General features: G+C 37.4%; 1 protein-coding gene across 1 annotated transcript in view; it reads right to left on the reverse strand.

The window, feature by feature from the left end:
* LOC130862846 (probable ATP-dependent RNA helicase DDX60) overlaps nt 1-13854 on the reverse strand; it is an 83289-nt gene that overhangs the window by 26024 nt on the left and 43411 nt on the right. Inside the window, exons 17-25 of the mRNA XM_057752671.1 lie at nt 12987-13106; nt 11422-11517; nt 8000-8115; nt 7488-7630; nt 7262-7371; nt 4033-4137; nt 3371-3499; nt 1850-1974; nt 562-720 (exon numbers count right to left, since the gene is read on the reverse strand). Coding sequence (XP_057608654.1) covers nt 562-720; nt 1850-1974; nt 3371-3499; nt 4033-4137; nt 7262-7371; nt 7488-7630; nt 8000-8115; nt 11422-11517; nt 12987-13106 — 1103 coding nt within the window. The remainder of the gene's footprint in view (nt 1-561; nt 721-1849; nt 1975-3370; nt 3500-4032; nt 4138-7261; nt 7372-7487; nt 7631-7999; nt 8116-11421; nt 11518-12986; nt 13107-13854) is intronic.

Consider the following 13854-nt stretch of genomic DNA (forward strand, 5'->3'; position numbering starts at 1 on the left):
ACCAAACATGGGATAATTTAATCAATTTCAAAGTTTATTAAGCACAGGATAGTTAAGTTGGAGAACAGTAAACCTGGAGAATCTCAAGGCTATAAAGATCTCTGCAATAATAAGGGGAAAATAAGAGTTTCCAACCGACACAGTCACTAAGCGGGAGAGGATCAAAGGGAGGACATATTTTAGCTACATGCTGAGAGCAATGACATTCCAAGCGTAAAACTGGTGTGGTAACCCAGGGCTCACACTGTGATAATGTATCATGAGTAAGAGCGAGTCATATAGACAATGTAGAATGATCCTGTCAAGTTCTGTAATACACATAGACTGGTAGAATCTGGACCTGCTTCAAAGAACCGTTAAGTTAAACTGATCTATGCAACCAAAGAGTATGTGTTGCCAATCACCGATTTTCAACCAATTATCCCTCTGAAATTTAAAAACAAAAACAATTGAAGCAGTAATTAGAACTTCATTCTAGAGCATCTTCAACGTGTATTTCCTACTAGGACATTTGGGTGTTACAAACCCTTACACGGTCAATTTATTTAGTGAAATACTTACGTTATCATTTGTTTCTCCAAAGATTTTTTAACTTTTCGAAGTCTATTAGCAATGACCTGAGCTTCTTTATCAGCTTTCGAAGGCCTCTTCTCCTCCTGTTTATCTTCCAGAAATTGGCAAGCAGCCTTAGCACATTCTTCTACAGACTCGAATCTAAATCTGGAAGCAAATGAACAATACCATAAAATTCAGTCTCTCCATCTTTTCTGGTTGTGTGTTACATTTCTCATGGCTATGAACAATGGCTGAGAAGTAGTTATGGAAGGGTTTACACTGGTTTACAGTTTGAAAGGACACAGCTACTTATACTGGGATAAGAATAAGCACACAAAGACAAAAGGAAAAATCTTTCAATCTCCAAAATTAACCAAATAGGACTTTATGTCACCTACTACCATTATTTTGAGTTTCTATCACCAATTACGATTCATTACTGTATGTTTCTGTGCATAAGCATAAGTATTAAACTTTATATACAACGGTTTTATTTATTCAAAGATACTGTGGCTTGAGAGTAATTAGAAATTTTATATTAAGTAAATTATTCTCTTCTTGTCACATAGTTAAAAAGGTTAATCTATCTATTTTATACTAACTGATTTACCCTTGGTGCCATTTTAAAAGAACTGACTAAATTCATCAAATTAGTTTGACCAATTTTAGGCTATTACATTCTATAACATGAAATTTGGCAAGGTATCACTGACTCTATGTCATATTTCTCATTACAATCGTTTAAATTACCAAAATATTTTACCAACATATATTGTAGCATATAATAAAAAACTTAAATTTTGTGTGGGATAGCAACATTGATGGCTATGTTCAGTGGGTTTGGCAAAGAACCAAGGTTGTACCGAAAATTGTTAGTAATACCTGACGCAAACAAACAAAATTTATAGTAATACAAAAAATGAGGTAACAAAATTAATAAAATAATTGATAGAACACTAATACTATTTTAAGGACTTAACTAAAAACTGCGTATAATTGTACATGTGTAGCTATAATCCTATGAGGGAGGAGGCTGAGGCAGAAAGGTCAGCATGGGCACATATCAAGATCCTGTCTCAAACAAAGAAATAAACAAGCAGAATTAGAACAAGGAAAAGTGGAAGTAGACAATTTTATGACTTTAAATAAGTCATATGATTTTGATAAGTGAATGAACACTAAAAGTAATAATAAATATTATTCAACAGTAGCAATGTATATAGTTTCGTGTACCTTAAAGGAAGTAACCTAACACAAATTATGTCACCAATGTTAAATAACTTAAATAACTTACAGAAAAAACACTGCAGGCAACTTATCCATTTCCCTGAGCTTCTCAACAAGATGCGGAAAGAAGTCCAGCATCCGTCCTGAGTAGTCATGGAAATCGGGACTCAGCTTCTGCAGCACCATTCTGGCCTGTGACAATGAACAGAAAGCGTTTGTATTAAAATGTGCATAGCAAAGAAAGGAATGGGACTCGGACTAAACTCTTTTCATTGTTGTTTAATCTTTGTTTTTGTCGTTCTTCAAACTAATCCTAGGACACTATACCACAAGACTATGGCGAGCCACAGCAAGAACACACACAAACCACAGACTTAATAACAAACTTCTGATGTACTATACACCACACCTGCAACTGTTTGCACCAATACAAATCTGGCAGGAGGGGAAGGATTGCTCAGTTAGTGGTGCAGTTTCCACTGTAGCAGGAGAAAGGAGCCCCCTCCATGCAGCAGAGGCAAGCACAGCCAATCTGACTAAGAGGTTTGGAATGACCAGATAAGCACAGGGTAATGTAACCTAACTGTAGAATGTTTCCAACTGAAAGAAAGAACGAATCAAGGTATGAGGTGGGGAGAGATCACATGAAAAAAATATCATGCATGCTATTAAAAAAATTGGAAATCTCAACTTCTGGTGATAAATTAAGACTATAAGCTTAAACAAAATAAATGTGTAAGCATATGGTTCCAGGTGAGACTCTAGTACTTGAATAATTCTTAAAATTTAAAATAAAAATCGTAAAGAATAAAACCCCAAGGCTGCAAACCAGTGTCTCTGGACATGACAGGGACATGGAACACATGAGCTCACAGCAGTGTGGACGCCTGCAAAGGAGCTCACAAGATCAGTCCCGAAGTAATTTCAGCATAACTGAGGAGGGACTCACAGAGTCTCACCCTAGCTGAGCAGCCATTGCCAAAGATGGCTGCTGTGGGAGGGGACACTCAGTGTTCTTCACGTATGCTGGTAGGCTGCCCACGTTCCAGTGGACGGCCCCCCACCCACTCACACACTGGAAGCACTGAGTTTAAGAAGGAACCGTGAAGTTGAAAGGGAAATGGTAGGAGGACTATGGGAGGGAGGACTTGGAGGGGAGAATCGGGGAGTGAATTTGAAAACATTATACACATGTACATGAAATTCTCAAACAATGATTTTTAAAGAGAATAAAACTCCAAAACTAAGAAAGGAAGAAAAGAGAAAATGTGTTTCAACTCCATGAGTCCCATCTCTGTGCTGCCAAAATCACCAATAATCCCAAGCACAAGCCCTGTATTCTCTCTTGTTTGCCATCAAATCCAAGAGGAACTTGTAGTCTCTTGCCAAGTTTTAGGGTACACTGGAGAAGAGATTTAAAAAAATTCCTTTCTATTTTTGATCCAGGTTGGAATTACTGCACAGCAAATCAAACTTAAAAGTCTAAAACAAACAATGAAAACGGCAAAGGAGAGAAATGGTTTTATTGGCTGAATGACACAAGTCAGGAAAAAAAATAGAGTGCTTTGCCCAAAATGTGTGAAAATACCTTCTCTTTGTTCCCATTTTTAATCCAGTGTGTGAATTCTTCCTTTAAGTTCTTCTCATATTCTCTAACATCCAACTTTTTAATAACTATTTTGTTCTTAAAATCAATGAAGTTCTCTGGACACAGGTCCTGGGAAATGAAGACCATAAAATTCCATAAAAATAATGCCAGAAAATCTAAATATATTTCTCAATTATATTCTTCCCTGAACATTTTACAGTCTCTTAGGTTAGAGGTGGTTGGACTTCTCTTACCTCCCTGTACCTTCTATTATACAAGAACTATATGCGAACTCTTCAAAGGCAAGAAGACAGAGCAAAGAGGTCTCCAAGGAAAACAGCCAACACTCAGGACATAGAGAACAATGTGAGAAGAAAAGAATCTTGGGACTAGAAACACAGAGTGGGAAAGGAGACCCCGCTCTCACAATGTTTGGGAGGAAGAAAGAAGGAACACTTTTAGGAATTGATATTAAACACTGTTTGTAGCCCATCCAATTGAGAAGGTATAAGGAGGCCATATCCTCTGGGAAATGGTCTGCTAATCATTTTAAACGATTAGCAATGCAATTTAAATACAAGTGATAGAAATGGTGACTGTGTGTTTCTGAAAAGCAATGTCGACTCTACCATAACAGAATGGATTCCATGAAGATTCTTTACCTGGGCCCGGGGCCAACTGTTCCAGACCTGAAGCATAGTGTCATATAGCTGGATGCTTTCTCGAGGTGAAAAGACAAGGTCAGAAGGGAATCCATACTTTTCAATCTATGATTAAAATAAAATTGAGCTTATTACTGTCTTATTTTACCTATGGGGTGACAACATTTACAAGAAATGCTTGCTTTGAGCATTAAATGCTGGAAAAATGGTGAAGATTGTATTGAGTCTATTGCTTATTAAAAATAGTTTTTAAAATTATGTGTATGTGGGGAGATTCCCCCCCCCATGTCAAAAGACAGCATGACAGATTTTCCAAAGCTATTGTGAATCACCCAGTTGTTGCTGAGAAAGAAACTCAGTCAGGTCTTCTACAGAGTCTTGTTAACTGCAGAGACATCCACCTACCTGCACCCCCAATGTTAGCCTTCTTTTCTTTTTTAGTTATCACTTGAGAGTGGTTATCTATTTCAGCCAAACCAAACTGAAACAAAAATTAATCTAAGACTCCTTATAAGTTTAAAAATACAAATCTTCTGTTGGGTCACAGGCTTAGGGTTGCTTAAGTTTCTTACCCACCATTTACACGAGGTTCAGTTTCCTAACTTCTAAAATAAAACATTAGTTATGTGTGTGTCAATAATTTGCTGTGAAAATAAACTAGGTAATAGATATCAATCTTAGCCATATGTCGGGCACAAGATGGTTCTATCTCCTGAAACTAAACTAAAATTTCTGAGGAAAAGTCATGAATAAAGAACTATCAATCTCCAATACCCCCAACAGCGAAGAAGAAGCCTGGTAGAGGCAATACCAGGCCAGGCCCGGGCTGAGCCAGCCTCCAAAGCAGCTCAAGAGTAGGGTCTCGGATTCGTACAGGCATGCCCCCAAACTGACCAGCCCATGACCAGCCCCTGACTAGCCCCAGCCAATTAGAACATACCATTTTGATTGTTACTTGCTTAAGCCAATCTTTTCTAAAATGACCATACTTCCTTAGGCACTCCCCTCAGTAAGCTTTAAAAGAAGTCCCTGCCTCCTTTTTGCCTTTGTGTAGGGTAGCTGATCCCAGGCATGCTGTAATAATTTAAAAAACTCTTTTCTTTTGCATCGAATCTGGTCTCGGTGGTCTTTGGGGGTATGGGCTCTGGGTAGAACATTATAATAATACCTAAGCCTAGAAATTACTCTGTATCCTTGCTACCAAATTCTAAAACTCTTAAGACTTATGCAAGAGCATGACCTTTGTAGAAGACAAACCATACTAGAGCTGCTCTATTGCTTTCCATTTATTCCATTAATAGCTACCAAGAAGAGAGGGAAGGCATTTGCAGCAAGCACTGAACCAATATACTTGAAGCTCTTTAAAGACAACATCTCTTAATCACTTTATACAAAACAAGTAATTTTTTAAGTGTTGTGCTAGTTTTAAAGATACTGGATTATGACGATTACATCTGAAAATCTGTAACTATCAGAAAGAATGGAGGAACAAGAAAGAAAAGAAGGGAAAAGGAAGAAAGAGAGGGAACAAATGGATTTCTTTATTATTGATGGACTGGCTTAACATCTATATTCTCAATACAAGTTAAGGCATAGGATATCTTCCCTAGTGCAGTTCAGTTTGGAGTTTGAATTGGGCCATTACCACTAACAAGAGAAGCTTTCCTCTCAAACATTTTACTAGAAAAACTCCATATTCATATTCAATTGCAATTGTCTTTGGAAGTCATTGCAATTCATACACAATCAAATACTGTCATGTGGTGTTCACTCATCAGTAGATGTGATAGACAAATCCTTCATGTCAACATGGAGTTAATCAAGAGTCTGAGACTACATCTGGTCTGCACCATTTGCTTAGTGCAGTCGTGAGTGAGTTGTCTATATATCTCACTTGCGTTATTTGTAAAATGAAAGTGGTAGTAGAATATCCATCTTACAATTGTGATGGTTAAAAGAGGTAAAATGTGTGAGTATTCAAATCAGCTATTCTTTAAAAACAACCAGTATTCACACCACAATGTGTTAGTAACTGGAGCTACAGGAAATTCATCCCACAGTAGTTATTTCAGAACACCGAAAGACAAGTGCTGAAGGTTCAGTGATAATCTGATTTTGCTGACACACAAACACACAGGAAATTCATCCCGCAGCAGTTATTTCAGAACACCGAAAGACAAGTGCTGAAGGTTCAGTGATAATCTGATTTTGTTGACACACAAACACAAAGTGCTGTGGAGAATTTAACCAATCAATTGACGAAAACACAGCAAGATTCTAAAAAAGAGTCTTCATATTATAAGAACCTAAAAAGCAAAACCAACATCTGTGCATTGGCATATGGCATTTGGGAGGAACATGGTAGTAGCAGGAGGGCTTCCAAGCAAAACACATTTAGTAAATGCAATATAAGTAAGAAAAGCCCCTGGAAGACCTTAGCTCTCAAGGTCTTACTTAGCTCTTTTTTAAAAAGTCTAGTAAAGCTTTAAAAAGAATAGAATTATAATTAAGAAACCATATTACAGTATCAGAATTTAGAATATACTCAATTTTCAGATTTTGGAAGGAAGAGAAAGAAATGGGAATCATTTTAAGAGCCAATGTGAATTTAAAATGAAACTTTCAAGGGATAGGAGAAAGGAAGACAGGTATAGAAAGGAAATATTTTAAAAATTGACACCTCCTAACCATTCAATAAACTTGTTGACATTGTTTCAAGGTCTCTACTTTGCTGAGTCATTATCAGAGGCAGTACTTGATTGTTATGGCAATGGGAAGCATGTGTTTCTGGATTAAGGTCATACACATTGTTCACGTTCTCACATATGAGGTTTTTACACACAAAGCTGTAACCGCACTGAGAGCAGAGATTAAATCCTGTCCCCATCATTTTATTAATGGTACTAATTAAGAAAGACAGGCAGACATGGATGCTTAACAGATGGGGGGGGGGAAGGAAATGGACAGAAATAATGTCCCCAAACTAATAGAATCATCAAGTTAAAGTGTTTAGTAGTTTCTAAACTCTGAGGAGTCTGATAGCATCCTAACATTGAGAAACTACAGAAACAAGAACACAGCTGTTCTTTTTTAAAACAAAATTCTTGTGTTCCCTCTGCATTCTAGCATCAGGTTGCACTTCGGTTGCATTCTGAACAGCACTATATTTTCAATTATTAGCCAGACAGTGTTGTTACATGGAACAACTGTGGCAAAGGATGTTACTTACGTGATCTGTGGTTAGTGCGGCGCATGGGTGAAAATGATCAAAGCAAACGTCACCCTGTCTCACAGAACATATGTGCTTCTCTAGGTCATTGTATCTCTCTCCATAGATCACTGAAAGGGGAAGAGTGAGATTTCCAAATTATCAGAAATGTGGTGAGTGGAATAATTTTAAAGAAAATAGCCAAACAAACAAAGCAAAGATACACAGCTACACAGAGCATACATACCAAGTCTAACTTTGTATGACTGTCTGGCTTGTCCTTGGTCTTCGTGATGACTGCCACGGGAGCCAGAATTTCTTTTCGACAAAGTTTTTACTCCCATTGCACTGTCTACTTCTTTCCAGTACCTCTTTACTGACCGAAGCCACCTTTAAAATATAGACAAAATGAGATGATTTTGGAATCTATGGCTAAATGTAGCATTCTATCATCTTGGTTTATGTTTCCTAGTAAAGGGGGTGAGGGAAAGAAAAAGAATATATAGCTCTAATTTTATTCTGTAGCTATGACATGATACTTCTTATTCAACTGGAGATCTGACCCAATGGGTGCTGGGTATTTCTTTGTAGAGAGTTGCCAAGACTTATCAGAAAGATGTAAACAGACATCATCTTGAATATTTAGAAGGTGCTATGAGTTAACTTGAAATTGAGATCACTTTAAAACACATAAGGATTATGAAATCTAAACTTTCAAAATAGATAAACATTCTGTCCAAAGTAGAACTGAATCCATACTCAGTAAGATCGTGAGGGTTGCTTATGGTAGCTGAAAGGGCCAAAAATGGGCATCGGATCATGACAAGGAGATGCTCCCAGATTTCTGCTCCCATTTTTCCACCAAGACAATGTACCTATAAAAGAAAAGAATGCTTTCAATTGACAGGTTAGTTTTAAGAATGGCAAACTAAAATAACATCTCGACACTTGAATTTTCCTTAATATTTTTAATCAATCCACCTGTGACTTCTTTTTATTTTGCTTTCAAAACACTCTTTCAGGCCTATGTATTTCTTGCCATGTGTACTGACAATCAAAACACCACACCTCAGTTACTATGCAGTACCTTTGTGACTATTGCCCTAATTTATTACCTACATTCTTGACATCACACACACACAAAAAAATGGTATCCTTCAAAGATAAATCAGATCTGATCATGTCAGTAGTTAATTATATTTTCCATTCCTTGTGTAATAAATGCAAGTATTTCATGGGATGCATAATGATTGGCATATTTGGTTCTCTGCTGCTATTCCAGCATCATGTGAAGTCACTCATCAAGTCTTACAATTACCTGCACACAGTAGTCATTTCTTTGTTCCTTAGCACACACTTCCCATGCCAGAGCTTTCACATAGCTGTCTTACTGTGTAAAATATTCTTAGAAATAATATGAAAAGCCAATGTATATAACCATGGCTTCTGAATCTGTGAAGTGCTGTGGGACAATGGTCTTGTACTCTGTAAAGAGATGTCACTTGTACTGGTTTAATAAAGGGCTGATTGGCCAGTAACCAGGCAGGAAATATAGGTGGGGTAACCAGAACAGAAGAATTCTGGGAAGAAGAAAGGCTCAGTCTGCAGTCCGTAACCCAGACACAGAGGAAGCAAGATGCGGATGCCTTGCTGATAAAGGATATCAAGCCACGTGGATAGCACAGACAAGAATTATAGGCTAATGTAAGATATAAGAGTTAATAAGATGCCTGAACTAGTAGGGCCAACCTGTTTATAATTAATGTAAGCCTCGGTGTGTTTCTTTGGGACTGAGCAGTTGCAGGATTGGATGGGACAGAAACCTCTGTCAACAGTGACGTTCATCTTAGAGTCACTAGTTTAAAAGGGTTCTGTGAATCATCCATCCATCTCAGAGTGGTCCTCCAGCCTGCCTTCTGCCATCGTTGTATTGTGACTGACACTTTTGATCTTTACAGGAAGCACCACTGGTAGCTTATGAGCATTTGTGTTCTCGCACTTGTCTTGTCTTTCTTACTTAATATATATCTGCAAATCTGAATAATTCTAGCATTGCCACCATGCCTGCCTCTAGAGAAGCATTTCTCAAATGAGGCTGAGTAAATGAATGCATGACCAAATTAAATTAGATGAATAAAGATTCTTGGATGTAGTCTTAAATAAACAAGTTAAATTTGAACCCTGGAAATAACCTTTAAAAGACTTTAAAAGATTAAGCAGTTTTATGTCATGTGTAGAGATGCATAAATTCATATTTTCTACTATCTGTGTGGCTTTTTCTTGGTCAGATGATGTAGGAGCTGAATTATACAGGCCAGTATTCCTAATTGTATGGCAATCAGAATTCTGAGCAACCTGGCAAGGTACAATTTGCACATGCCGTACAGAAAGTGGTGGCCTAGCCTTTGATAGTGAGACAGACTTACATCATCCTATGCAAATGGTCAGGATATTCTAATGTTGTTCTGCTCCTTCTAATGTAATATAGGAGGTCATCTGGGGAAGAGGTGTTTTTCAGTCTACGTGAGAGAACAGGCATACAGAGCAGACATAGATAGGAAGATATGACAAAAATGGGCATAGAAAGGTGTGGACATGACCACAATCATTCTCCCTGCTACCTAGGAAACAGAATGCTAATGAACTTCCCCCCTCGGTTTATGTTTTGATATAAAAGCTGTTTGGAGAATAAACAGCAGGTGATTTTCAGCATGTGAACTCAGGATTTCATGAAGGATCCCTGAAAACACATTCCTGATATAGACAAGTGAGTCATGTTTTTTATTCCCACACCTCCCCTTGGATATGAGAAATGATTTACATTAGGGCAGGACCCCGACAAGATAACATACGATTCCTCTAAATATTTAACTTCAATTTTTGCAATGCAATTTCCCTGACTCTAGCAGAACATACACTAGCCTTTAGCAGTTGCCCTCATATAAAATGGAGGAACTGAAGAGTCCAATATTACATCATTTCAGGGTTTGGAACTCAAGCTACAACTAGGTGTTCTAGATTGCTTTGTAAATGTAATATCTTTAAATTTTACACACGAGTGTTTACCTACCGTATGGTCTTGTACTATTTAAATAAAACTATCAAAAGCCTCCAGAATAAAAATCATATAGGTTAACTAAAAATAAACATAGTAAGTCAGTATAAAACAAATAAAAGCAAAAATTGTTTGGTCATTTCAAGTTTATAGCACAAAAGAAAGGGCTGGGGATTTCAGACAATGGTGAACTACTTCAATGACCTGCATTTAATCTCCAACACTACTAATTATTAATCACCATTATTATTAATGTAGTAAAGTAAAAATAAGCTAAATATAGGCTCTTTTCTTTTCACCTTAAAATCCAGGAATAAAAAAATGTACTCTGAATAAGTATACTGAACGATGCTGCTACAGAACTCCACTAAGTGGCTTCCATCAGAACATCTGCATCTACATTGGTTTTTACCCCCCTCTAGTGCTCAGGGACACTGATCCACAGGTACTACTTCAGTGGGACTCCAGGTTCTCTGGTTTTCTAACTTTGATTAATTTCTGAGCTGTGGCTATATCTCAGGAGATAAAGAAGTATGCTGACATCTGTTTTCTGTTGGCCCCTCCCAGAATGCCTGAGCCAGCTGTGTACCTCAGCTAAGGTTCACTATTTGAAATATAGCCCATTTGATCAAAACCTCCTTTGCAACTAAACACAAATGCTTCCTTACCTTGTCCCTTTAAGACTAACAATAAATCTCTCTCTCTCTCTCTGGATTTCTTCACAGATTTCTTTTTGAAAAACATACTTATAAAACTCGTTTGTTTTCCTTAAGACAGAACTGTTTGTATCATCAGTATCATTTGCTGGCACATAAAACCTTTGCTTTGGAAACTGGACATGATTTTGATTTTTATCAAGGGAAACGTGTGTCATGAGTTTAATTATGTCCCTTCACAACATCCTCAACGAAGACCAGTTCCTCACACATGCAGAACTCTCACCAACACATATTACTGAGTCACAACCGAAGTGAGTCAAGAGGGTGATTCAGTTGGAGAAATGGTCAGAAGAAATTGCCTCCTAATCTGAATTCTATCCAAGGGGTGGATATCCCAAAGCAGCAAAGACATGCAATATTTATGATCCCTGGGAAGATAGCCTGAGAGGAGAAAAAAAAAAGTCTACCTCATCAAATATGACGTATCTGATCCTCTTCACCCAGTTTTGGCGATGAGGAGCCAGTAGCAGACTTTCAAAGGACACAGGATCGGTAACAAGCACCTTAAAACAACAGTAGGGTGTGAAGTAACACATAGAATGGGCATAGGTATAAAACTACGTGAGGCAAAGCTTTGAGTCCTGGATGTATCGCTAATAATTAAGATCTGATACTACATCTAAGGATTGGATTCATTACACTTCCGATGTATTAGCTTGAACCACATAAAACTTTAATTTTTTTCCTGAGACAAAACAGGAGAATATCATATTTGAAGAGCAGACTCTTGTTTATGAGCCTTGCAACTGTGTCCAGCCCTAAATGGGGCACCTATATTGACCTCTTTCCCTACTCCTTCAGGAAACAATCAGTAAAGGAGATGGGAAGAAGGTGAGAGTCAGGGCAAGGGGTAGAGTCTTGTGAACTGCTGTCTTCTGAACCAGGCCAGGCAGTTCCACCCATGCACTCTCAATAACTGTGGTTATCTCTGTACAAAACCTGAAGAAGATCAAACAGTCAAAATTCCAGCATGATTGAGGAAGCAGCCCACAAGGCCACACCCCCGTAGAGGAGTTATTGGCACTTGGAAGCTGCTGGGAAAGAGATATAATACTTGGAGGCCTATGGGTAGGAGGGAGAAAAAGTGGTAGAAGGAAAAAATGGGGGTGGGTAGATATGATTAATATACTTCAAACATGTAGACAATAATAAAAGAATAAAAAGGTTGCTTTAACTAAATAAATAGCTTTAAAAGAAAAATAAAAATCAAAGTCATTAATTTTAACTATTTTGATTCTTTCAAATCTAACTCTACAGAGAAATTATGTTGGAAGATGTTTCTTTGAAAAACAATCCAGGCTGCATATTGCCAAGTCTAACTACATAATGCTCTATAAGTATGTCTTAATTTTTGTTTTATCCTAATTTCTGATCTGAAAATTCAATAAGAAAGAAAACTATAACTTCATTAATGCTACAATATATTCATTAACGACAATACCACACTACATTTCTAACTAAAATATCTTTAACAAGAGAAAATATTTATGATAATATGTGTCTAGCCACTAAGTTTTGGTAGCTTGGAAAGATTTTTGGATCATTTTGAATCCCATTGTAAACAACATGATAAATGAGTTATAAATGTAAAGTTTAAATAAAAACAAAAGCATCTTTAGCCAGGCGGTGGTGGCTCACACCTTTAATCTCAGCACTCAGGAGGCAGAGGCAGGTGGATCTCTGGGAGTTCGAGGCCAGCCTGGTCTACAAGAGCTAGTTCTGGGACGGGCACCAAAGCTACAGAGAAACCCTGTCTCGAAAAAAAAAAAAAAAAGCATCTTTAGATAAAATAAGTTCTATCTTTCACAGTCTTTAGAATGTAACAAATTTATATTTTCTCTGAAATAGTTTTATCCTTCAAAATCCAAGGAAATTATTTTTACAGGTTTTGAAAAGATGTTAGATGTATAGTCAAAAAGATGTAACATTGTTATATAATCTGATGTCAAGTTTATTAAATAGAATATCAAACCTGGCAGTTAAGGGCATCGTGACTGTAGTCCTTAGTGAAAACACCACACACAACTTCACCAGCTGGCAGAATTTTGGTGTAACGATTTTGAACAGTCGCTACCACTTGGTTAACAAGCGCCTGATTGACAGGAAAACAGATGTATTAGCTACATAATAAAGTGTAGATTAGCATAATTTGATGGACTCGTGGGGATGTACAAAACTATGTTTTACTATGCAGGAAAATTAACAAACCATTTTCTCTACCCACTCTATAGTAAGAAACTGCCCATTTGAGCTCTTGCATTAAAAATCTGAATTTTGATTAACAACAAGCTACTGTAAAACAGAAATAGAAAGCATTTGTCTGAAAGTAATATGGCAAACATAACCTATATAGTAGAAGAATCAACATGTGTAGCACAACAGTTGAAAAATCACCACTCATGATCTCAGTCTATCACAGGAAGAAACCTAAATAGATTTGTATTGTATTTCAGAATCTCCTCCAGATAGATGTCAGAAGTTTGACTACATATACAAATCTGTATAGTCTCACTTAGGATCTAGCAGGCAGCCTGGCCAGTGGACTCTATAAACCTTCAAGCATCTATTACACACTTTATAGTACCAAAGGTACGTACCATATAGATGAAAATGTAAAATTTAAAATATATCTGTAAACATATTTAAAAGTCCAGTCCAGTGGTTAACTTTCTTGATGAATAACTGATGTGGGAGGGCCCACTCCACTGTGGACATTGTCACCCCTGGGCTAGTTGCTCTTGCTGCTATAACAAAGTAGGAGAAGCAAGCCCTGAGGGAAACATCATACCTCTGGATCAATTCCTGCATCCAGGTCCCTACCCAGTTTGGGCTTCTACCCT

Source organism: Chionomys nivalis, chromosome 20 (genome assembly GCF_950005125.1).
Source record: "Chionomys nivalis chromosome 20, mChiNiv1.1, whole genome shotgun sequence".
Classification (NCBI taxonomy): Eukaryota; Metazoa; Chordata; class Mammalia; order Rodentia; family Cricetidae; genus Chionomys; species Chionomys nivalis.